At 35.2% G+C, this 27296-nt stretch overlaps 1 protein-coding gene across 2 annotated transcripts in view; it reads right to left on the bottom strand.

The window, feature by feature from the left end:
* Nucleotides 1-27296, bottom strand: part of PSMD14 (proteasome 26S subunit, non-ATPase 14) — a 49177-nt gene that overhangs the window by 15224 nt on the left and 6657 nt on the right. For both annotated transcript variants that reach the window (XM_074145153.1, XM_074145152.1), the window contains 5 exons: nucleotides 25014-25065; nucleotides 10000-10071; nucleotides 9564-9683; nucleotides 8380-8450; nucleotides 7273-7423 (listed from right to left, as the gene is read on the bottom strand). In XM_074145153.1, coding sequence (XP_074001254.1) covers nucleotides 7273-7423; nucleotides 8380-8450; nucleotides 9564-9683; nucleotides 10000-10071; nucleotides 25014-25061 — 462 coding nt within the window. In that variant the 5' untranslated portion in view covers nucleotides 25062-25065. The remainder of the gene's footprint in view (nucleotides 1-7272; nucleotides 7424-8379; nucleotides 8451-9563; nucleotides 9684-9999; nucleotides 10072-25013; nucleotides 25066-27296) is intronic.

The following is a 27296-nucleotide window of genomic DNA, read 5'->3' as shown; positions in this document are numbered from 1 at the left end:
GCAACATGGAAATTATTTATAAAATGTCAATTTTAGCTCTGGAAAATATATTCCTAGGAGTATGTGCATTTTCCTTCTCTATCCTTAGAGAATTGCTTACTTGTGGTCAAATCCACAGTACAACTTGAATATCCATACTGGGAGGGGAGAGAACTACAGTATAATACATTCATCTTGACAAGTGAGGGCATGCATCCATAACTCCCAACTAGCAAAGCCACAAGTCTTAAAGCTATATGCCTTAATGAAGATAAATGGACTATTCTACATCCACCACGGCAAAAGGAAATTAAACATTTAATACTTTTCAACCAAAAGTCTTCTTGGAACCTTTTTTTGTTTTAAGGAAGGGCATGAACTGAAGTAACCTATGTAAATGGTTTAGTAGGTAAACCACCATACACACCACGCCATACAACATACACTGCTTAATTATATCACAGCAAGTCCAAAGGATGTGGCATAACAAATTCTAGAACACCAGGACTGATATTAATGGTTTTGGCATCCCATTAAAAAATTAGAAAGTAAAATATGCAAAATATGTTACTCTGAATTTGTGTAACTACTATAAAAATGATGGGTTTCAAACAAAACAGTAACAAACAAAACAGTGGTATACTGGCAGTAATAAAACAGTTCAATACTTTGTAGTTTATGACTAGGTTTAGAAAAACATATCCTGAACTGAAAACATCAAGTGGTCTACACTGTTGTGCAGATGCAATTCACCTTTTACAAATGTGATTCTTCAGGAAAAAGAGCATTAATCTTTATTGAATTAACAGAAATCAAACCCAGCGCAAAGGTATCTACTTCCTTATTCTCCCAATCAGGCTCCTGTTGAAACTCAGTTCTTGCCTAGATCAAATTAGGATATTTCCGTCTCTGATACGCAGGTTACCGCACCAAAAGCTCTGTTCGGTCAATGTTAAGAAATATCACAGTACTGTAAGAGTACCTAAGTGTACTAGACGTTGTACAAAATGTACAGAAATGTACCCTTGAAATTTCAACCAGAATTACACATTGTAAAGTTATCTTCTCTATTTTAGAATTTTCCCCTCTGCAATAGAAAACTGTTAGCAAGTCCAGTTCTAACAATGAAAGTTGTTCCAGATATAAAAGATTCTGACGTAAAACTGTAGGTGTCACATTTTAAAATATATTTTCTTGTAAAATATTACCTGCATAATAATTCACAATAAACAGACATGTCTCAAAGCAGTAGTGACAATATAGTCAATTTACTGTTTGTTTAGTTGTTTTTAATTAATACTTTCAAGCTGTATACCCTAATGACTATTGAATTCACTTGTGTCTAGGGAAGATTTGTTAAGATAAAGGTTATTAAGACAAATGCACAAAATGGGGAGGGGGAGTTGGGTATACAAAGAAAATCTTGTTAGATGCCTCCAATCCACTTAAAGTTCTCAAAAACTTAATTCTTAACAGGCTATTTTAAATTTCAAATTTCTGGCATCACACTCATCTCTCCACACATCTCATTTTAAGGATTCCTTTTTTTTCTTCCTTCTTTAAAAACAGTCATCACCTCCTCCAATCCTGTGGTTAAGTCAAACAAACAATGGAAAAGGACAGGTTCAAAGGAAAAATAATAGCACTCTGACAAAAGAGTGGAGGTCTAAAAACATGCAATCTTTCAGAAAACAAGTGCAAGACGTTCAGTTGAAGAAAATTCTTGAGGCTAGATGGCAATTCCAACAGTCAGAAGAGTAATTGTTAAATCTCTGCTTTCAATTTCACTCCTTCAGACTATCAAGTAATTACCAAGTTATAAAAGCATTCACATACATATTTATCTTGATAGGTTGGGAGGATCTGCAACGCAAAAACTGACTCAGAAAAGAAGTTCAGCTGCCTTTCCCCACATGCATCAACAAGCTGAGATAACGTAGTGTATAGAAAATTCAATCCAAACTGGAAAGTAAAAGTAGCAGAAGAGATCAAAACTATTTGCAAATCTCTATTATAATGGTCAGCACTCAACAAAATGACCATCTATTACTCTGAAGAATTAAAAACTGAAACCAGGTATTAATAAAACCAGATTGCTCATATACATAACTAATTACACACTGATTGTCACCTAAATTTAGAAATATCAATGGGCCAAAAAAGAGGAAGAGGAGTGTTTTATGAAAGAGGTCACCAGAACAGGTCATCCAGCAAATGAAAAACAAAACTCTGTTCAACCATATGGTCTATTTGTTTTAGGGTGGCGTTTTATCTTACACCTATGTAAATTTTGTCCATTTTGAAAAGTGGACAAAATCTTATCAGCACAATAAGAATTAAAAATGTGCTGGTATACTACAAAATTTAAAAGTATAGTATTTGAGCCACCACGCTTTTACATGAGGCACAGAATGCTTTATCATTCTAAAGAGAAATTTGAATATTTAAAGATATTATTTTTCTTTGTTAACAGCTCAAAAAGACTTTGAGACCCTCACCTTGCTCAAGATGACGTTGGCTTTGGACAGACACAAACTTACTATGGACCTCCAGCAGCAGCTCAGCTACACTCTCCTCTTCTTTTTTTTTTCCTTTTTTTTTAAAAAACATACAGTATAACTGTCCCTCTTTGGGACTTCTAGGAGCATGATAAGAATTTTTTTTCACACTTTCAAAATGAGTAAAAGAACAAATGATAAAGTTCATCACATTTGTTACTCCTTTTAGAATAAAATCCTAAAGATCTCATAAATTGAACAAAATAAAGCAATTTACAACTTTCACTGAAAAGAAACTGCTTGAACAAAATGGTTTTAGACTACAGCCCGCATTCTGGCTACTCTTAGAAGTATCAAACCTTCCAGTTCCAGAAGAGGTTACTCAAACGACAGAATAATGTTCTCCAATGAATTATTTGGCAGGAGACAGTAGTAATAAACTGAAATAGGGAGCTGCTGACTGTACACAAGGGGAAAAAAAACAGCCCTACAAGAATAATAAAGTATTGGAACAGGTAATCCCATGAGGCTGTTGCATCTCAAGACTTAAATGGACAAAATCCTAAGCAAGCTGGTCTTAACTCAACATTGACACTGCTCTGGACAAAGTTGGATTAGATGATGTCCTGAGATCATTTACAACTGGTGTTATTTTGATTTACCTGGCTACCCAAATGTTTTTTTCTCCTTGTACTCCATCTGAATGAGATTAAGCTAAAGATAAAATACCATAGAAAAAACCTCTTTTGTGAAAGTGGCAGGATGTGGTTTAAGCACAAGATTAAGATTTGTGGCATATTTGCTTTTATCTGTCAGGAAGTGATTTACATGCAAAGTAGAATTTATGGCAAGTTATGGCAAAGACAAATCTTTTCCTCAGCAAACAATTAAAAAAAAAAAAAAAAAAAGATTTTTTACCATAAACCAACAGATCTTCCTACAAATACTTCTGACAGTGCCTTGCTAGGAAAAATTACGGTATAATGGACATGAAATTTTCCTGTATGAATAAGAGATTTTAATATGAGATGTTGCTACATATCCTACTAAACACCACAAGCGCCAACAAACTTCTCGGATGTACAAAACGGACTTCTGAAAATTTTGGATATTTTACTGACCCTTATGCCAGCAATTATTAATCAAGGGAAACCCATGAACTGCCTCAGAAAACCAAACCATTTTAAATGGTGACTTTTTTATAATAAAGATTTAAAGTTTAAAACAGTTCAAAAAAGAAAACACCACTTTTTTCTTAATTTAACATATGTGAGTGCAACACAGTAAGTTAATGCTTGTGGAGTTGAAGATACTATGTTACAGTGGATTTAGTGTAGTATATTTTCCTTAAGAGGTGAGGAACAGCTGCTAAGTTAAGGTCCAAAAAAAGAAGAATTTATTTTTAACATTTGGCAAAGGTATGTAGTTCTCTGTACAGACATTTCAAAATGTATGTTGGAAATAAATATGAAATGTCAATATTTAGCTTTAATCCAGATCTTTAATGAAATTATTGCTTCTGTGGAATACTCTAAATATGTATTACAACTTCTACTGCACAGACTGAAAAACTGGAGGGGGTAAAAGAAAGGTTTATAAGTAAGTACAAGATGAAGCAACAGCTACCCAGGTTGCTTCACTGGCCGTATTTCAGCATGTTTACTTTGACTTCATTCACAGAAATCAATTAAAAAAGATAAATCCAAAACATAAAGCTTTTTCTCTCTGGGTTCTGATAACACTGATCTTCAGACAAAATTCACCGATCTGTTGTGAGTTTATTTTACAGACAGCTAGAATGTTAGTAACCTAAAAATTGCAATATATGGTACACAGTCATGAAAAAGCATATTGCATGTGCAAGAAGACATATATAAAGTACTAAGATCAGTATTTAGAATTACTTGTCCTTCATGTGTTCTGCTATATTTATGTAATAATATCCCAGTCCTAAAATGGTTATTAAAAGCAGTTAGCATTTAATCCACAGATCTATATGAGGGTTTTATTTTTATATGATTTTTTTATTTTTGCTCATTGGCTTTATGAAGACATAAAATGTCTTTTTTTTATGTTTTTTAAACTGATGAGATTTATATGTATTCTTTAAACTGCAATCACACATCCTTGTCCTGTTAAGTGTCTGGAACACAAGGACAGCTAACAAAGAAGTTAACAAGTTTTTGCTTTCCACCAGTGCCAGGGCAAACTGCTTTTTAATGCTTTAGCTAGTCAAGGTGAACCTAAGGCTCCTCATCAGAATTCATTTCAACTTCCTGACACATGAAAATAACCTCTGCCCCAGTTATTCTTCACTTGCACAACCACAACTGCTTCACTGACTGTAAGCCATAGCAATTTATATGGGCATGGACCTGCCCTGAGGCAGGTTTGAAATTAGCTAATGTGTGATTTTGGACTTTGTTTTTTAAATACATCTAATCTCAGTCAAAACACACCATATTAAAATCTTCTATGCCACATGTTCACTATAATTTTTTGCCAGACAGTTATGCTAGTAAAAGGTATAACGAGTAATGGTCTTGGACTCACATAGCTACATACACGAGCAAAAGCCCACCAGTATAGAGACTACTGCACCAGCAAAATAACCTCTGCAAGTACTTTTTCTTCTGCTGGTGCTGAGAAAAAGCAGGTACTTGCCTGAAATAGGCTTAGCGCAAGTTGTCTAACATCCGAAGAGGCACTGGATGCCATACTACGGCAGCCACGTACATGAAGCAGTCAAACCTGACCTAAGAAATCCCCCTGAGCTCTAATATACCTTTTCTTCTTTCAGTTAATCTAAAATCAAAATACGTTTTAATATAAGTGATTTTGTCAGCCAGAATCATAAAAGTCATACATATTCCATAGCCCAATCTCACCCACAAAATCAAAAAATTAATTCTAAGTGGTATTCATAATTTGGGAGATTCTTTCTATTTCTAAGCTTTTAAGGATGCACTTGCTGGAAACACGACAGATGAAAACTTTTTTTTTTTAACATGAAACCTGAGAATGTAATTTAATCTGACTGTAGCAGCTAGACATGTATGAAAAACAAACATTGCAAGACTTCCAGTGATCTCAAGTACTGGCAGCAATGTCATAAGAGCTGTCTTTGAGAAATTGTTAGATGGACAAAAATTCCAGAAATTTTTAGATAGATAAAAATTTATTCACAGTCAAAATAAATATGCGAAAGATTACTTTCTTGAAGAGAACAAAGACCCTCAAAGATGACATCTGTGTCAAACAACAGTGGCAAAAAATACATTAAAAAAAAAAAAGCACTTAGTGAGCAAGTGTGGTATAACAGCAGTGTGACTTACTGTGAGGCTTTTCTCCTTAACAGATTTAATAGCTAGCAAGGTATAAATTAATTACTAGTATAGACCTGAAAACTATATTTTGACAAAATAAAAAGAATCCTATTTCAACATTTCTATCAGAGACGGAAAATAAGAGAAAGCAAAAGGAAAAAGTTCTAGGAAAAATAAGTCAGGAGTAATTAAACACTCTACTATGTCTTTGTTGTTTTTTCCACAAAAACTACCTAAATTTTTGTCTATTCTTTATGCAATTTAAAAGGGAGCAAAATTAATTCAGACGTCTAATAGCTTCCAAACAACCAGAAGCAATTAATTTTTCAATTGTCTGTTACATAAACAAATTTGCTATAAAAATCAGAATTTAAAAAAACCCAACTGAAAATGCAACTGTAGCTTCAGAATATTTTATTATGAAATTAAGGGAACCCTTAGTGGAATTGTTTGGTAGCTTTAATATGATCTGTCTCACAGGAAATACGGTACTACAGCTTTACAGAAGATGAACACTTACTTTTAAATATTTATAAATTTACATTAATATCATCCATATATACCATGACGCATTTCAATAATTATTCTACAATACAATGGGAGTGCATGCTCAAACAAAACACCTCAGCAGTATTTTAAAGCAGTAAACCACCTAGCCAATTTCTGTACGTTCTGTAGTTTTTCTAATCCACTCTCCCTGTGGTTGAGCAAAATCGAATTGCCTCTCACATTTGCAGACAGCTCTGTGAAGGTGATAATAGAGCTGCTCCCTGCTGTCATGAGGCAGGAAATAGGAAAATGGCATATGGGGCTAGAAAGAAATAAAAAGAGAACTAAACAAGAACAAAAGAGATTTCAACAAAGGACAACTATAACCCAATATGCTTTGCAAGTTAATCTCTTTTCATAATCATTTAACATACTTAATCATTTATCTGCACACTTCTCAAAAACTCAAATGCTTGACACCAAGTCTTCTGTAAAGTTTTATTGCCCAAAACATTTGGGATAGAAATGATATGAAAAGCCATCATATGCAACGCCTATAAATCGATGCCGCCTTAGTTAGTACCCACGTTAAGGGGCTGAACTTACTCCAATCTGTTAGTAATTGATCTTAGATTTTGTAGCTAAAATGTAATATCTGAAACAATGCATACTTGGATTATTAGTTGCAAACATGTTGAGTGACATCTGAATAGCAAAATATTAAAGGAGGATTATGGTTGGTTATGTATATTAACAATATCAAAGACTTCCAGCCTGTTTAAGGACTACTGATGTAAGACGCAGAATACACAAAAAATGATCTTTTCATATTCAAGGTGATTTTTTTTTATTTTTATTTTTTAGTGCAGAATGGGCCTCCAAAAAATCAAGAACTTAAACATATTTACAGTGCTTCTATATTAAATCTTACCAAAGTACCTTAAAAAAAAAAAAATTTAAAAAAAGCCAGTGTACTATACCTTTCCCTTTACACTCTGAATGGGATCCACCACCACAGCAACAGCTCTTTCTGATAAGGCTTCAAAGCTCTGCTGAGTATTGATATCTACACCAGACAACCAACAGCCAAAGCCAGGGTGACTATGATACCAACCAACTACCATCTCAGGTCTGAAACAAAGAGGACATTGAGATTCTTAAAAATAAAAACACGTAACAAGAAGAAATAGTAATGTATCAGCGTATAAATTAGGATGAGCTGTGAAAAAAACACCATTAAAAATATTTAAATTACTCACCATAGTATGGTGAAAACATGGACATGAATAAATGTGGCAAAAGAGGGCTATCATTAAGGGATGCACATTAGCAGTGGTAGATCATGCTTTCAGTTTTTCACCCTGTTACCACACCTTCACTGAACCAGTTTTTACCCTTTCAGCACTTGAGTAAATATCTACTCTTTAACTCCTTGGCGCCGAGGGTTGAATTTTCACGGCAGAAAGTCCATTTCAGACATGGACAACGGGAACCAATGGTGGGAAGGCATTAAATATCAATTAAACCAGCAGTAGAACTAGGAACTCAGTCAAAAAGCAATTTGCACTGTTCTGTTCAGCTGCTGAGCCTTTTGCTAACATTAATTTTGAAGTTTTTCCCACAGTAAAAGAATTTGAGAAAGCAGACGACAACTGTTGAGAGGTAGGAGTGAAATAAAGATTTGTTTAAATACTAGGATCTTTTACAAAATTATTTCCCCTTTTCATTAAAATTGCTCATAAATAAGCTACAACTTTGTAATTTTTTTAATCTTAAGTAATTAAAAAATCAATCTTTTAAGGACGTAGTGTCTAGTAACTGCCTATACTAAATTGAGCAGCATTCTAACCTTTCTGTTCAATAATCAAAGCTGTAGGTTTAACATGAGTGACAATCTCCTGACAATTGAAACGCGTGAGGTGGACTCAATTACATGTTATGCTACTCACCTGACTTCTGGGCCAATTATTTCTTTTTAAACATTATTAATAGCCCCTAGATCACCAGTATTGCAGGAAGCCAGCTGTTTCTTCTAAACAACATGCAGGGAGTACTTGTTACTGTCAGCCCTCTTTAGGGTGACTTACCTTCCCGTCTGTTTCAGCATATCCAACATTTTTGCTTGAAATACAGGATCAACTGCCTCCACACTGACACCCTGATACAGAATACAGACAAAAATCATAGTAGTTGTACATAAAGCAATATTATCTTTTAACTTGTTACTTTCCACAAACAAAAAATAGAACACCTTTCATAATCATCTGTTTAAAAGGGCAAACCGACTACTTAAGAACTACTTGATCGAACACCCTTAAATGTAAAATACAATTTTTCTAAATGTATTTCAATGTGACTTTAAAACGCTGAAAGAAGATTTTGAATTGCTATTTAAGGCATCTCTACTACGAGTAAACATGATTAAATAAGCATAAGAATTCATCTTTTCCTCTTCTTTTTGTTCTGCAAATCTGGCCTGTTGTTTCTCACAAGTTCAGCTCTACAGCTTTTATTCAAGATAAATATCACATACTAGCTTTTTGCAGATTCTACTTATACTACGTACATACAGAGAATAAACTCAGGACAAAAGAATTCAAAAAATTCATTGATGTGCAGCTGACTTACAAAGGGATCCATGCTTCTTTTAAGAACAGTATTTCATTTAAGTTACACAAAAACCCCATCATAAATTCCAATTATACTCATTGGGTCATCGTCTCTTTAAAGTATCTCTTCATAACACTAATATTCTTACTCAAAATTAAAATACATTTTTTTTTCACATCACAAAAATATCATTTAAGAGATATGTCACTGTAAGATCTGTCAAAGAGAGCAAGTTTGAAGAATATTTATAGCACCATCAAAATTAAGGGCATGAAACACTTCTCATCAACCTTTTTACATTTTGAATTCTTCCCCTGGCTTATAGTATACGAGTTCTTAAAGTTATCAATTCATAAATCTTATAAGTGATGTTATACCAATATTTTTATACATACATAAAGATATAACATCTCCATATATTGATATACATATTTATGTACTAGTCTTTGCTAAAAAAAGAAAAAAAATAAAATAAATCTGGTTTAACTAATTTTTTTACTGAAACCCTTAAATGCAGTAGACATGTCTGAATTATACCTAGTAGGTTAAGACTGAGATTGCACAAACAAGGCAAAACAGAAAAATCTTTAAAAAATATTAACCATAAGGAAAAAAACCCCAAGCAAACAAAATGATCAAAGTCTAGGTATAAAGAACTCACCGTTCCCGACTGTGGCATTGCAAAAACATCAATCACTCTCACAGTGTAATCATCAACAAATTCCCCGAGCATCAAACCCATAACTTCCATAGGGACACCAGCACGACCATGCTTCAACATCTGGAATTAAGACCAAATGACACTGTATGTTTAACAGGAGGTTGAGTTTGACTTAGGATAGTTCTTTCAGCCTTTGCTGATTTATAGGTAATTTGCAACTTGTAGCACTTTTGCAAACTGTAAGGAACTGTAAAACAGTAACAAAAGGAAAGTAATTACAAGAAGTTTCTTCCTCTGAGGGCTCCAAACAGTATTAATTTATTTTAGAAATTAATCTGACCAGCAACTAAGGAGCACAAGTCCATAAACTTTGGATAGGTGCCAGGCGCTCTATCTGCAGCACTATACACAGATGCTGTACACAGAGAACACTTACTTTCAGCAGTGCAAGGGAAGAGATATAAACCTGTTCCGCTGTATCGACCGCAGGAGCATCTGTTGGTGGTCCCTATGAAAAGAATAAATAATTATTTTCTCCACCATTATTATTCTGCAATTTCTAAAAATTTTCTTCTGTTTTCCATATTGCAAAACTTACAGAAAAAATGCATATATAATTGCAATTGTGTGTTAGATGCAGTTCTTACAAATAAAACCCCCCAAAAAGCACACCTAAACCCCAAACACTTCTCTACAGCACCTTCCTTTACTAAACTATTTTATAATGCAAGTCACCTAGCCATCCTCCCCTGTCTCCCTCACCCCAAAACAATACCAATCTAAAGAGCAATCTTATCAGAATCAGTCAAACAAAAAACTGGCAAGTATTGCACTGGGTACAAACCTGCTACAAGACATACAGGCTAAGAGTCAGGTAAGTTTCCATTAGTCAGCCTTGCTGCAATGCTAACCTTCGTCAGCTGTAAAATACGGCCAGTTCTCCAATTAACTATGTGTTTCGTACAGTGGTGTGAATGTAAATGCTGCTGGGCTAGCATGATTAACTGGCACCAACACAAACAGCAATTTCCCTTTGCTTCATCAGCTTTCAGCTAAAGAGGACTTGCAGATAAAGGCTATGGGAGTACTTTGCAGATACACTGGTACAGTGAGAGAAAAAACGGACCTCCGATCCCTAGGTGGAAAAGCTGTGAACAAAATACTTTGCTCTTTGCCTTATGAGTAGTTATTCAAAAATTAGCACAACTGTCCCAGGTGTGAATGATTGGTTGAAACAGGTTCTGTGTACTGTTGAAAATGAAAAACACAGGAGGCAGCAGTTTAAATGTCCCTTTCTCAAGAAGCAAGAGACATTGCTCTTATATACAGAATTCTGTATCAGCATACCTCATTACAGCCAATTAACAGTACATTCATTACTTTATTACCACATTGTGTACAACAAATTTCCACTGAAAAGACAAAAGGTTACTGCTGCAGAAAGTGATGTAAACTTAGAAGGGCGAACAAAGCAACTGTGGAGTAAGGTGAAAAAAACCAAAGATACTTCACATTAAGTTAAAGGAGGGGAAAAAACAGTGCCTTTATGCAAACATTTTGTAGATTTAGAACTTTGATTCCACAGTTATAAACAAAAATCGGGCAAAAAAAGGAAAAACTTTGAGTAAATTACTGAGTTTTCAGTTAAAGTGAAAAAATTCAGTACAATGTGCATCCATGTGACATCAAACAGAAAAGATAGTCATCAACACACGCCATCACCTCCTGAAGATAAAACCAGGAACTTAAGTTATCAGCATATTAAATTAAGTAGTTGTCCTTTTTCTATACTTTCACTTTTACGCACACAGAACAACATTATCCAGTCTTCAGAATGGTTTAAAAACAGTAAGAAATTTCAGTTTTGTTTTTTTTCACCCTAGTGTCAATGAATTCCTGCTCTATTGGCTCCAGACCCAGTCCTTATATTTTGAATGCAATGTTTATATTTGGAAACTCACATACATGCATGGATCTGTGTGTCAGCTACAACTGCTTCCTAACACCTTCAAACCTTTATTTCCAACTTAATACTGCTGACTATCATGTCTTGGTATTTGCTCTCCCCTCTTTTTACTACTCATTGCTAATTCTTCTGACACTTTGGGCTTTCCACCAGCAATCTTCCAGCAGATTTAACTTTTCATCTTCTACAATATTCTCACCAAAGGTCCATTTTTAATCAATTCCACCTCTTCATCAAGTATTTCCCAGACTACCCCTAGCCCAACAGTGAGATGCTCCAGCGCAGAAGTTCCTCCAACACTTACCATGAAAAACGCTACAAGCAGTTCTTCAGAACATTTCACAGAAACAGATGCACAGGGCACCTGAATCACTTATTCCAAATTTACTACAACTAAATTGTTTGACTGATGGAGCTTCAAATGCCCAATTATTTTTTGATACATGTTTATGGAGAAAAAAACATAGTAACAGTAAGTTCACTTTCTTAACTGTATCTCTCCTGCTTTATTTTAAGTCTATTCTAAATGATTTTTTTTTCACTTAGAAGTCTTAATACTTTGGAAAGCACAAAGACTTATATTTCCACTTAATCATCACTAAGAATAAAGCAGAAATAAGTTGGGGTTTAATTAAAAAAAAACCAAAACCCAAAACACCTTATGAGTTTGACAATAACCCCTGTCTTCATGCATAAAGCTCTCTTCCAATTTTCTATCAGTTCTAGACCGGAAAGAGTCTGAAATAATGAGGGCAAAAGTACAAACACAGTAACCTTCTGCTTTAGCAAGAACCATGACTTCTACGCTGTAATCACCATACACATTCCACATTTGTCCCAGATCTGGTTTAACATTTCACTGTGAACAAGCATCCCATTACACCATTCAGTATATTTTTAATATAGAATAGCATAAAAAAATCTCCCCCAAACTGCCATAAGTAGTTCTGTGATTTCTGGAAGACTAATGTTGGTGTTTGATTGAGACTAGCTTCGCAAAAATCAGGAGCTTCAACTGAAGTTTATTCCACAGACTATGGCTCTTAAATAGGCTCTCCCATATGGTATTGCTAACGTCAGTTTAAGACGCCAGGTAACACGGACACCCTTCCTGCAGCTGAGGAGGCATTAATCACATCTCTATCCCCTGGCTAGGGACCTGTGTTCACAACTTGTAAGAGTTTAATTTTTCTTCATAACTTTCCCATTTTAAAATCAGTCAGTGATGAGACAAACATTGTAACATTTTGTTTCTGTAACAAGGTAACTAAATTACCTTTAGTTAAAGAAAAGGTAGGAAGAGTGTTACGCTACTTTAATTGCTATACTCATTCCTAATCTTTCCTTCTTTTATTTCTATATTCCTTGGAGCTTTCAAATGCTTGTTTACCTCGGTGAGAAGAGAGATTACACTTTATCAATCCTTTAGCCATTCTATGACATAAGAGTTCCTGTTTTCAAAAGTTATGTAGAAGATCTTTCCAGTTGCCAACACCCATAGCCAACAACTCCTTTTCAGCATAGGAAATGTTGCTACTTCATGAAGAAATGCTCCATTGCTGTAAATCAACTTGCTTAGCACATTTTGTTTGTTGGTTTTTGTTTTGTTTTTTTAAGCCATAGTATTCACTGTGAGTGACTTTGCCCACTAAATGCGAGTTTAAATATACGTGTAAGTGACTACACTAAGAGTTAGGAGAAATTAACTGCAGGCTTCACCTTTCACTTCAAGCACATGCCTGAGATAGCGAAGATATTAAAGATTAGCTTCCACTCCTCTCACACAGTTCAACCAATTTACCTGAATACTTAAAGATTAACTAATGATGGTATACTATGCAAATATAATGTAGGTTTATTAATTCTCAGTCGTCTTATAAAATACAGCACATACCAGTTATTTCCTAGGTCACAGACACTTCTTTTGTGAAGACCTCACTATCTTCTTTCAGTCTGCTCTGTTCTCCTCATAGATTACAATTACTAGTTAAATTATGAGAAAAGGAACCAACTCACTGCACTGTACCAATTATATGTATTAATTTTCATGTTAATACTCCTTCTTCTATTTTGCATATAGATTAGAACGAACTGCTCAAGAGTTCTGAAGTGATTCTGATGTACCAATTCTGGAATTTTGAAGAGGAAAGGATCCATAGGTCAAAACCTGTCCAGAATCTACCTTTATAATGGATTTAATTTCACATTACTTTTATACCAAAGACAAATTGGCATATACAGAAAATTACAAACCCAAAGTTCATCAAATTTTTAACGTAAAACTTTTACAGATTTAACAGATAAACCCAGAATAGATCTTGGGTCTTTTGAGTAGTTTACTTGGCTTTAGATGATGCCATTTGAAAAAAACTCAGGCATTTTGAAACTGGATCCAATTTACTTCCATATCTGTCCACTTCCTCTTCCATAAATGGCTGATAATCTAACAGTTTTGGAGCGACAGCCACAGCTTCTGTGTGCTACTTACACAGTATGTGGGAGCTTGCTACAGGTTACACGTTTTGAGATTTCTTTGGCCTGTTTCTGCTAGTCTTCCACAGAAGTTTATGCATTTCTTTCATGAAGCAAAGAGGAAGAAAGACTTTATTAGCTAATCTCTACATGGAGGCAAAGTATTTTACACTGACCCTCCACAGCATGTGCTATTATCACTGTTCATAAACTTCACTGCCTGCCAACTTTAGCAAAGGAGAACCATCCTTATGAAACAGAGCACCAAATTAAATTAACTGGTGTCAGAAACCCAAACAAAAAAGCGTTTGTATCTGTAACACAAAAGATCTGCTGGTACTTTTGGTGACATTACGGTATTCAAAGAAGGTCAGACAGTTCTCCCACTGCACAGAGCTTTGTAAGACTGTCCATCTCACTGCAAAACAGCAAATACTGCCTTCATTCTGCCTGCCCACAGATTTATAGGATAATTTCTTGGGGAACTGGAAAAATGGGATTTAGAAACTGCAATGAATATTCAACATTCTTTTTCCCAGGCATTACTGTATAAGCTGGATACAGTAATTATTAAAATTCAAAAACTGTTCTAAAAAAAATACTGTTACTGTGCTACTTACTGAAAATGGATGTTTCTTCTGAATCAACTATACATGTTGTCAGTCAATGAAATGAGCTGCCTGATAGCCAGCCATCTCATAAAACCCAACCAAACTCTGGTTTTGTTTTTGTTTAGAGTGGCAGAATCCCAATTTCAATAATATTTGATAAAATGAAGTTACCACTATTAAAATACACTTTTGCTTATTTTTTTTCAGTAAGACTTGCAATGGAAAAAGAATCACATTCAAGTTATGAACAGAAGATTACATTGTAATATTAAATTGTGCATGATACTATTTTTGTTTCAAAGAGTTAAAGAGATGATCCAATATAAAAAGAAGCCCTTTACTTGGGCAGCCCTTGTTGATGAAGTGTTAAAGGTGTTTGCCATTCTAACAGGATAAAAACTAACGCCTTGAAGTGTTATCTACTCAGGCCTTTTAGCAAATTTGTTAACACTTGTAGGTATATTACTCCACCTTTCTCTTAGTGTGAACTGGTATCAATTATTTAGCCAATTTTATCATGTTATTAAAATACCTGCTGATTAAATGTGAACTAAAGTGTCATTTTAGAGCACTGCTCTTTATTTGTACTATTTTACATTTATTCAAATAGGTACAGAAAGTGGACTCAATTAATTACACAAGCAACTGAGAAATATTCCACAAATTGAGGCACTGTCTATTGTTTAAATGGATCTCAAACACTGCTCTGGTGTCATGTTAATAGCACAAAAGATCATTTTGAAATACATTATAGCTGTTTCAACAAAGAAACCCCGTTTTGCAGAAGCAACTGTAATAAAAAGGCAGTGAACTAAAGCGCTGTAGAGCAAATCTTAGCTTTATTGCACCAAACAACATATTTCTGTGTAAAATATAAGGATGGCTACAATCACTACTACTTTTTTTTTTTATTATTTTTGCAATTGGAACAATTTAAACATGAACATAGGACACACAAGCGAACACTGACCGCTATAGTGTTTATTTCTTTCCCAGTAAGCTAAGAAAGAACCTTTTAATAGTTTAATTTTGCGAGTATTAAACAACTAGTGTGAAAAACAAGCTGCATGTAAACTATTTCTACTGCCTCTGCTTCAATGACTAGCTGAGGCAACCTGTTATAGGAGGTGTTAATTGGCAATAGGAGTACAAGTCAGAAGCATGTTCCCCATCGTCCTAACCCAGCAAGGCTAGGTCATTAAAGTGGAAATGAATTCTTTCATGCCGACTTAACCCTTTCAGTACATATTTTCAGCTGTTATATCTCAAGACAATTGAGAAAGATTAACTAAAAAAAAGACAAAAAACTTGCATTACTTTTGAATTTAAAAACTATTCACCCATTCACCCCCCATTTTTTCTTCACTTCCCTTCTCTACCTCCTCCAAAAGAAGTGTTTCAGATAATCATGACATTTATGGGGTGTGGGGGAGAAGGGCAACTGGGACATGAATACAATGACAATCGTTATAAAACAATAATTAAAGGATGTGTGGAAAGATCGGGCATTTAAAGTGAGCTTGAAACTATTATTTCATGGAGGTAAACCCAATAGTGTGCCTATAGATTTGTACGAGAGAAAAAAACCATTACAGAATACTACCTGCAGAGAGGACACAAACTCAAGCAAGTGTGTAGAAGCGGCAGAGATATTAGTGATAATAAAAAGACCTTAGAAGTTCACCAGAGTACCACTGCTCTTCTCGACTTCCCCTTTGTCAGTAAGTGGTATAACCTGATGATATAGTGACATAAAGGACTATAAGATTTCTTAGATCAGCACAGTGCTTTTCACACATTACTAAGCCTAACAATCTAAACAAAATTGTGATTGTGGAACAATTTTTCCTGTGCAGAGACAATACACCTAGAGAAAATGCCAACTTGTATTCCATCAGTGAAAGGGGTGAAGGGACTAAGCCATATTCCCAGTTCTCAATGGTTCTAGCAACATTGTCATGACAAGCACCAGAAGCCATGTACTGCATTTTCTGCAGTACAGGAAGTTAACATGATCAGTCATGACACAGAAAATGATCCAGTTCATAAAAAAATTCAAAAAGTCATAGAGTCCATAAAAAGGGAAAAATACATTATTTTTGCACTGTGAATCACACACTAATTAGTAGCAATTTGAAATTTTATTGCAATTTTCAAGCTAGTACACACATAATTTTACAGTTAGTTCCACATCAACAGGATTATATTTTGAAGCTAGCATTATGTCTAAACAGTTTGTATGTTTAGGCCCATTTTTATACCAATTATAATCAAGCATACATAACAGACCACAAAACACCATGTCTCAACAAACAGCCTAGATTTCTGAAAGGATCACGTTGTCTTGTTACACCATATGTCAGATGAAATAAAAATTGTAGTAATATGTTTAGTCTCGTAGACAGTCTCATAGCCTCCAAAATGGAGTAGAGATACTAAGGAAATATTATGGCATCAATTGCTACTTTAAATTAAAAATATCTGCCAAAAAACCTTAACAGGCTAGATTAAAAAAAAACACCTCAGTATGTTCCACAAAATCCTGCCTCCTAAAAAAAGTTTATCCAGGTTCACATTTACAACAGAACTCCATAAACAGCAATATAGATGGACTTGAAATACACAATGTCTCCCATCTCCACTCCTCTTCAGAAACCAAAATTACAGAACACAGAAGTTTGTATAGCTTTGAGCAGTTGGTTAAACGGGTTGAGAACACCAGTTTGCAAACACCTCATCAGTGCAGAGCCAAAACTTTACTACCTACCTTTCCTGTTTGTTTGGGTTTTTTGTTTCTGTGGTTTGGCTTTTTTTTTAATTAAGCAGAACTTGAAACAAAAAATAATCTCTAATTCACTGGGATACACCGCAGAGAACCTGGCCAGACTTATAGTTAAAGAAAATAAAAAAAGAAAGGAAGCCACAAAGACTTATCTTATGTTTCTATCCTATCCATCTACCAATAATCTCTCTTGCACCACTACAAGTTTTACAGATGTATATTAATCCACCAACATGGGCACATGCAGGATTTCCCATATACCTGTAGAATGCAATGCGTTTTGTTCATCTAATTGCCCCAAATTGGCAAAAAGGTCTTTTATAAAAAAACAGCACTCCTGTTTTCCAATACTACCATTAAAAATATTCTTTAAGACTGAGGCTTAAAGTTTACTAAGGAACAAAATATATTTATCAGGATCCAGCTAGTATGCTAGTTGAATTTATTTTGAGGTCAGATTAAGCTTACTTTTACTAAAACGTGCTTTACAGAAAGTCATTCTACTTCATCTAATTTTTTCTAGAAATAGATGTGTATTACCCAATATTAACATGTATTCATGATATGAAGTTATTTACATATATCACCTTGACACAATTTGCAATAGTTGGACTTGCTGCAATGTTCCCAACACAACCGTTGCATGAAATGGCCACTTAAGTGTAATCTTTCCTGCTTCTAGTGTTTCCTTTCTCTTTACCTCATACAATCTACAAATTCATTGAGACGTGCAAAAAGCAAAGGAAGGTATGCTGCATCACTGCAATTAATATTCCTTATTATCAAGCATAAGGACAATTTGGACTAGATGACCTTTAAAGGTTCCTTCCAACCCAAACCATTCTACAATTCTATGACAATGCTGTGGTTAGCAAAAAGCCATAGGATCATGGACACAAAACAAATCCTCAGTAACGTTGTACATGTTTTCAAAAAGAACTACTATTTTTCCCCAACCTCAAGCTACTGCAAGAAAAGAAAATCCAGAAAATACAAAGCTCAGTTTCACTCCAGAATAAAACCAGGACTAACCCATTATCTACTCCCATCATCATTACAGAAGGTATCGGGATTTAGAAATGAGCCTCAAGGCAAATAACGAGTCACCGTTTATACATTTTGTCTGCCTCCAGAAGTCTTGCTCTAATGCAGATTTTTAATTACCTTATTCTAGACAGTTCTGCCAAGAAAGCAAGGTAGCCCTCAGGGGGTGCTGTCTGAGGTCACCCTAAAAATACACTTTGTGCAGCAGAGCAGCTAAAAGGGATTACTCAATATGTAAAAGAATGCAGCAGGTTCTATATGGCTACAAGCTCTCTGTTGTGAAGGGGCCGTCCTCGGGACACAACCAGGTGAACTGAGAGACTCAGTGGCAATATGCAGGAAGGTTAGTTGTTGCAACACTTTTAAAAAACAAAACCAATAAACCACACACCACTATTAATACAAGAAGAACACTTCAAACTTCTAGGAAAATCTGAGGAGGATTCTTTTACACCGCAGGAAGACAACAGAAGCCCTTGTTCAAAGGTGCTGTATAGTAGCACTGCAACTTAATATTCAATAGTAGGGGATTTCTGAAAGAAGAAACAATTTCTAAGAGAAATAAATTAAATTGATCACTGTATGGAGGCTGTTTCCTGTTTACAGAAATGAACATTTCAAGTGAACAGGTGTAATGCAAAAGGCAAAGATGTCTGCTCTTGTTTAGTCTTTTTTCCTGTTCTTTCTTATTATGGCTACACTCATTTCCTTGTCCAAGCTCCTTTGTCTCTTCTGGGGAAAGTCGGCTGGACTGCACTGGCAATTAAATTGAGGAGAGCAAAGCTAATTGCCTAATTATTAGAAATAAGGAAGTTTAAGATCTGAGGCCAAGAGAAGGCACCTAAAAACAGTCTCCAGAGTTTATAGGAAAATAGTATTTCAGAGGAAACTGATAATGCTCAGGCACAACCCACTAGCTTTATTATTTTTAGTTTTGTTTATGATAGTGCAGCCCATCCTACTTTAAGGGAGCTTTTATAACACAAAGTACATAATGTGTTCTAAGTACAATCATAGGACTGTTCCTAAACCCAATTCTAGCATGTTTCTCTCCCCCTCTCCCATTAGCACTTTCGGATATAAATCACATTACAATCACTCAACTGTGTTTCAAATGTAGAAAACTATACCCAGCCTTTAACAACCCCCAATAACTTTCAAATAAGCCTCCACTACTCATGGAGATACCATCATCTCCAGTGTAAGCACACCCAGGCCACACCAGTACCCTAAATTTTATATGAAGCTTTTGGTTGAATAGTCCTGTGTTGAAACACTAACCAATGCAGTAAAATACTCATCCCAGTCAATGAAAGCACAGTTTAGTGTATCTAAGGTGTTGGGTTTTTCTCCGTAAAACAAAATAATGTATTTTGGATATATAAACTGACACTGAGACTTCCTACAGGCAATAGAAAGTCTCACAGGCAATCAATTACATCTCACAGGCAATCCATTACATCTTTTGAACTTTTTTATGGGAGTTGATGTTAGACATTTTTAATGAATGAAAAATGTTTGTCACCAAGAAAGTTCTTCTACTCTTTAAATGGGTTGATACCTTCCGAGGAAAAAAAAAAGTACAACTGGAATAACCCACCCAAATTGGACACCATTTCACCTACTGGGAGGTATGTTAAAATTCTAGAAATACGAACGTTCTTAGTACTTGAGAACTTTACTGGAAAATGTCTCAGAAGCAATGGCACAGAAATGATGCACAATTTAAAGAGCTATAATTCAGACTTATTCCCCTGGTAGACTATTCTCAGAAGGAGTATCTGGAGCTTCAAATACATGTGAGAAGCAGACAATAGTGTATCACCACAATTCAAACCACATAAAGCAAATACACTCAGGAGACACAGGAAGCAAAAAGTCATGCAGGTGCAACAGATACCAAAACACTCTACAGCTTTCCAAAGAAAAAGAAATTCATTAAAGACAATACATTTGCACCCTTCAAACTAAAACCTAGCCTGTTTAAAGAATCAATTAACCAGAACAATTTTCAAGATGTTGAGGTTTTTTTCTGGTTGGATTTTTAGGGTTTGGAATTTTTTTTGGGGGGTGGGTGGGGAAGGATGGGGCTGTTTGTCTGGGTTTGGTTTTGAGGTTTTTGGTTGTTTTTTTTTACATAGGGAATCTCAGGATGCAGATTAGGCAGAGAGAGCACCTCATTTACTTCAAGAGACACATCAGCTAAATGAAGTAACTCAAGGAAACTTGCATTTAATTGTTAATTGGGTATGATCTACACTACTCCTGACCCTCCTTTGCCTGCCAGATTACCAACTCTTATTCTGAAGCCCCACAAAATACTGAGCCAGTAGTGCTCTTTTCTAATAACCATCCTGGCTAGATCAGCAGATGAAACAGAACTTTAGATCAGTGGCAGGTCTCCCAAGTTCCCACGGTGCCACAGATTTACTAAATGGGATCAGCATGTTCTAAAAAACCATGATAATATGAGGGAAAAAGGTTCCACAGCATCAAGCAGTGCAATGCTTGAAACCTCATAATCAAAGTGACAGTTTTCAAGTGCCATTTACAATGCCCTAATCTGGAAACATCCCAGCTAACCCATCTGATCAACTATTTCACAGATGGAAGCACTTGATGGCTAATTGGCAAGTCCATTATTCAAATAAAATAGCTATCTGCACTTCTATTTTCTATATTCCAAGTCAAGGTGTAAACACTCCTTATAAGACACAGGTCACTTCTCTGTCTCTCCCTCCCTTCCCATTTGGATTTTTTCCCTTTTCCTCTGCCATCGAATATGTTAATTCAGAAATACAGAATCAGTTTTATTTTCCACTTATTGCACTAGAACAGTTGTCTGCATCAACAGAGCAACGTAAAAGAATATTTTTTAAAAAAATTCGTCAAGTAATGAAAAATTATTTCAACACCATTTTAAAAGTCTCATTAGTTATTTCACTGCTTCCAAGCACATCTGGATTTAGAAAAATAGACAGGATGTGTTAGCATGGACACGAAATTGTATAGCTTGGATTATTGTTCTAAAAGTGCTAGGGAGAGAGAGCTCTGCTAAAAATGTACTTCATTTGCTCACACTCTTAAACGTATCCAGTAGGATTGCCTAATAGAGGCATATGTGAAACTGATTTCACTAGCAAACAATAGTTCTGTGTACAGAATGAAGAGGAGTGTTGCTCCAAATTCCTGCCTGCTACATAAGTAGAATGCTCTTACGTACCCCACAAAGCCTGTTAATTTCTCTGCAGCAAATGTACAACGCAAAGTGAAGTATTAAGTCACTAGTGAAACTCTGTGGTAGGCAGTATTCCAGGTGGATGAACAGGGAGAGACGGAAAAGAATTAACCAGGAAAGTGAAGATAATAACTAAAAAAAAAAACCCAACAAAAAAACCACATGACAAGGGGCAGAGGACACCATACAAGAGAAGCAAAACAAGGGCATTGCCAAAATCTGAACTCCCATGAACTACAGAAAGGAAATTAAAGTAATAAGCTTTTTGTTTGGGACCTCACAACACTTTCAAACTTTAACCATTCCCCCACATCTTTTTGAATCACTCATTGTTCTTACACGTATATCATGAGAGCAGAAACTCAAATGCCTACAATACCAAGCATGTAAGACAAACAATTTTTGCATGTAGGAGTGTTGCAAAGGTCTTATTTATGGCATCAACTTCAAACTAAACATAGGTACCTTCCCATACAAAGAACACAAAGTTAATGACCAAGCTCATTACCAGAAAATACTGTGGATGACTTATGTGATGCCAAAAGCTATCAGATTCCCTTCCCTACTCTCTTGTCCACCTGCTGCCCCATGAAGACAGTTCTTGTCCATCTAAGACTAAAAGAGAGGAAATGACTTAAAATTTCTAAGCCACAAGTCACTGGAGGGAAAGTTTAGTTTTGAAACATCACTTTAAGATCACGTCCTTAAGGATTTGTTCATTAGCCATATGATGACAGGCTTAGGGTCAATAGAATTTAGCACCAGCCACAACATTCAACACTGAAGGCCAATCAGTCACTCAATAGCATGCTGAAGGAGCAAGTAGTAAGAAACTAGAAGGACCATGAATTCACTGAAAGCAGTTTTCAAGTGGAATACGAGACACTAAAGGACTTGAAAAAAAAAAAATTGTAAAAACATGAATCCAAAGAGCACTTGGGACAACATACTTGAGTTTGGAAATGAAGAAAAAGAAACAAACAAAACCCCCAAACAAGATAATAAACAGAAGAGGTGCTTTTACCAAAGGGAAAGAGCCAAGTAACTGCTGTCGAAGAAGCTAAGGCAAGTCAATGAGAAAGAATTCCTTGGTAGACATCAAATAGGAACTGTGCTGACCAAGCATTTGCTGTTACTTGAACATTAGTTACAAAGTAAATCAAACAGACTGTTAGCAGACCTTATGTGATGCAGTCTTCTTTCAAGGCGAAGCCCTAGCTACAAGAAAAAAAATTCCCAATTTGAGTTATAAAACTACTTTGAAAATGCTTCTCTTTTTCTATGAGACTATACACACAGATGATTCTTGTGTTAGCAAGAATGACTCAGTCAGATGGTTTTTACTATGTTCAACCTTAAAAGCAAAACCACCAAAGACAGAACAACTGTGACACAGTAATAAGAAAAACAAAAAGCTTTGTACAGTGTTTAGAACAGTCTAGTGCAAACAAATGGTAATAACTTTGTTTACTTTCTAGCAGGACAAAGTATGTCCAAGAAATACCTGACTTCTCTCTTCCATCTCAAAGCCATCGGATTCACTCTGGATCATCTGTCAGCCTCAACTATCAATCAATCAATATCCAGAAAAGAAGTGAGCTTTGAAGGTCTATTGAAACACCATATTTTAAGATTATAAAATGATTCTTTTTGAAAAGTCTTCCTGCTGATTCAATAAACCAAAAGACTACAAACGTAGTCAAGACACCCAGTAAAACCAGCAACTTGCATAAAGAGCAATTCAGTTTTCCACCTTTTTTTTTTTTAATCCAACACATACTCATCAATTCACTTAAGAGACAATTCCATATTTAAACAAACACAGCGCAGCTTTGCAGGCCAAAGCTGCCAGAGGAGTTCAGCGAGCTTCTTCTGAATGTTATGTTCTATTGTCTGCCACAATTTTCTAGCAAGCTTTAAGTTAAAGCTGAGAAATTCAGAAAGCAGCAGAGAGAGTTAACTGTAAATCTGAAAAACAGCTTTGATATGCGTCAAGTTCAGAGAGGCCTAAGAAGTGAAAGCTTGAGTGATTAGACTGCGCAGATGTTAAAAAAATGAAGAGTCATGAAGCAGGCTGGCAGCTCAGAGGAACAAGAGAAATAACTGTTTAAGAAAGTGAAACTAAAAATAACTGAGGGCTGCTTGAAGATTCACTAAGAGAGCGTGAATAGAATTTTAGCTATAAAAAGGAAAAAAATTATGCACCAAAAGTTACAGCTTATTTGGCAAAACACCTAGAGGCTGTAAATCAGCTTACAATATTTCACCAAATGCTTCAGTATTAAACCACTCCTTTCCCAATTATACTGGACATAAACACACTACATGTAACCAAAAAACTGTCAGTTTAGCAATTTCAGTCATCCCAGAAGCAAACACACACACACACACACACACCATGAAGCCTAATACAAACAGAACTGATTCCTCCAGAAGAACAAGAGTCTGGATTCTCAATTTAGAACAGAGCTCCAGAGGCAGATGAGGAAAGCAGAGAAAGGTCAGGTACTGCGGCCAGCCAAGACTACAAAGGAAGTTACACTAGAGCCCTTTCCTTAAGGAAATAACTCTTCCTACAAGCCTCAGACAAAGAAGTTCCTAATTATTTTTTCCCCTGTATCCACAGTAGTCAGCACAATGTAATAAGATTAGCTTGGTTTAATTTTTGAAGACTGCTGGCCACACCAATTGGCCAAGGAAAAAAGCACTAGGACTTGCTCCAGCGGTAGGAGAAGCTGTTAAGTGTGTGTAGTCTCCCACTGGAACAGGAGAGTCGCCAGGGAGGCCTTTTTGCTTTCAGCAGTTACAGAAGTGAGGACAAAGCGAACAAGACAAGACACAGTAACACACACTCATAGGTGGCTACAACTACCTGCAAGTGATAAATTCAACTCAAATTACCTCCTGAAATTTATATACACTTCAGTATCATATAATGATTCAAAGACTGAAATATATCATTTATGAAGGGGCAAAAAGTGATTATGCTCAGCCATTCAGAACAATCTTCATGTTCTGAAGATCTGTATTATTGGAAATTGATTTTTTAATTTTATTCTGTGTTTCCAATGCTTTTCAATCCAAACTTTAAAGTGTTCAGACACCAAATGAAAGGTTTATAAACATTCTGTAAAGTCAGTGCCAACACAAGAGTTCATATTGACAAAAAAAACCCTAGTCAGGCTGTAGCAATGATTTGCATACACTTACACAGCATCTCTAGAGTCAGGGATTGTTAATATGAACTGTTTTTTGATGCTGTTTTTAGATATAATAAAAGGAATACTCCAGAACTGATTAATATTAAAGAGAAGATATTGACAAGCTATATACTAACCTGTCCCAGCCCAGGCATACCTCCTCCAAGTCGCAGAAGTCTATCCATATTTCTAGAAAAACAGAAACAAAGGAAAAATTTTCCCAAGCTCTGAAGTGTTTACTAAATTGCTATCTATATAATTCACCTTCAGTCACTCAGTATGTCAAAAATATTGGTGGTAATTACAACACAACATCAGACTTCCTGTTAATTAACACCACATATTAATTCAAGAAGCTGTCTTCCATGCTAATTAACAGACCTTGTTTTATTGCTTTGGTTTTGGGTTATCCCCATTTCTGAAGACAAGCACTCTTGTCAAACTTTTCAAAACTTTCCTATCATTCAGTTAATTGGGAGATTTTTGTTGCTTAAGAACAGCACCTACATCCAGGAAGTGCCTAAAACTTATTAGATATACGATCAAGTTTACTCCAATTTTTTCAGAAAGCATCAATAAAAACGTGAAAGTAAGATTTTTAGCATCCTCATTAGTAAGTTCTGCGCTAATTAACTTACAGCTTGTCAGTTATCATCAAAACTACATGTGAAAGACACTGAGCAGATTATGGATCTCTGAATTAGCATCAAAAGCTTTTTTTTAATGAACTCATTATACTAAAAGAAATACTGTAAAGTAAACATTTAATGTGTATATAGTTAGAACACTAGTGACAGTACAGTCATTTAATATATTTCCAGTGTTGCACGTGCCATTGCTTTAGTGTAAGATTATTCCAATAAATGTAACAAACTTGTTACTTAGAAAAGTGTTTGTTTGGTTTTTTTATCTTTGGGGTTTTTTTATCTTCCAACTTTCAAATAGGTGATCTCCAGGAATAAGAATTGTTAAGGTACCCAACAAAAAAAAAAAAATATTACACTGTTTGTCTGCCGTTAATTCACTTTCTATTGTTGAAAAGCAGTCTACTATTTAATTGTGGGTATCTAAGTAAAGATTCTGTCCCAGCTGTAACAGACCTCCATCTTGTTTACTTAGCTTTTTCAACTTCTTAGCTTTTATACAACAAAACTAAGTGATAAAATAAACAAAAACTACTGAATATTACTTTTTAAACAACTGCTTTCATCAAATCAAGCCAGTTATGAGGCTTACAGAAATTAGTAGATTTTACTGGCTTATTTTATTTGTGAAATAGAAGATACAAAGTAAAGCATCAGAAACTCTGATCATAATCGCACAAGTTTTAATACAACACAATAAAGCACATTCAGCTGATATAAAAGCAATTGAGAAGAGCAAGTATGGTATTTCCAAAACACATTCATCCTCGAAATGGATGTTACATTACACCTTAGAGAATTATATACATAATTTCAACAGACTGCATTAACAATACCAATTCAAAGACCTTCCTTTAAAATTGATTATGCAAGAGAACTTTGAACTTACCATAAGAGATAAATTTGCTTCGTATATTAAAAATAAAAAAGTCTGTATGTTGAAGGTGAATATAATCTCATTATTCCTTCTGAAATCTGCTAATATTTTTACTGGCTAGATACTAAGGCTTTATTTCAGTCTAAGTTTAAAACAAGTATTTTAAGCTTCTTGTTAACAAACACAGAGGCAGCATTTAAGCCTATCACTAAACAAGACTATTTAACTCCTACTTCAATCATGTATGGAATTTCACTCATTTCAAACAACAATATTTTAAGACACATGAATCAGTAACACTTGCTCTATTTGCTAATTTCACTTTCCTAGTTAGCTTCATTTGACTCACTACCTTCACTCTGTAGAACATGCAAACCAAACCACCTCAGCCTCAACTAACAATAAGTACTTTCTTAAAGATACCTTGGCTCTATATAAATTAAAAAGGAGTTTATTAAATGGTCAAAGGTTACACTTCCCAGACACTCATTGAAACCAAGCTTCTTTATTACAGGCAAAAGCTGCACACCAAGTGTATATAGTTTTCTGTCCTGAACTACAATAAATTCCAAATCAAGTTGTAGGATTTCCACAGAAAGGTTAAGTTGCTGTTTAAAGCTATTATGTAAGCACGTGGTAAATGGCTCCAACAAAGCAGTCACGAGTACAAATTAACGCCAACTACATTTCATTTTACCTCTCTGTGGTATATACTCCTCTATTGAAACCCACAATGATTCATCTTTCATGACACTAATGAGGGCTGAAGAGTAGCTGAGAAGTAGACTTAAACTACCAAAATTATAATTTTAATCAATCATGGTTGTACATTTATTCTAAGAAACTCTTAGTCTCTAAAATTGGTAACCATAAGACTTGGCCTTTCCTGCAACTACAGC

This window comes from Numenius arquata, chromosome 3 (assembly GCF_964106895.1).
Source record: "Numenius arquata chromosome 3, bNumArq3.hap1.1, whole genome shotgun sequence".
NCBI lineage: Eukaryota > Metazoa > Chordata > Aves > Charadriiformes > Scolopacidae > Numenius > Numenius arquata.
Note: the sequence above shows the minus strand (reverse complement) of the source record. Positions and strands in the feature narration are given on the sequence as shown.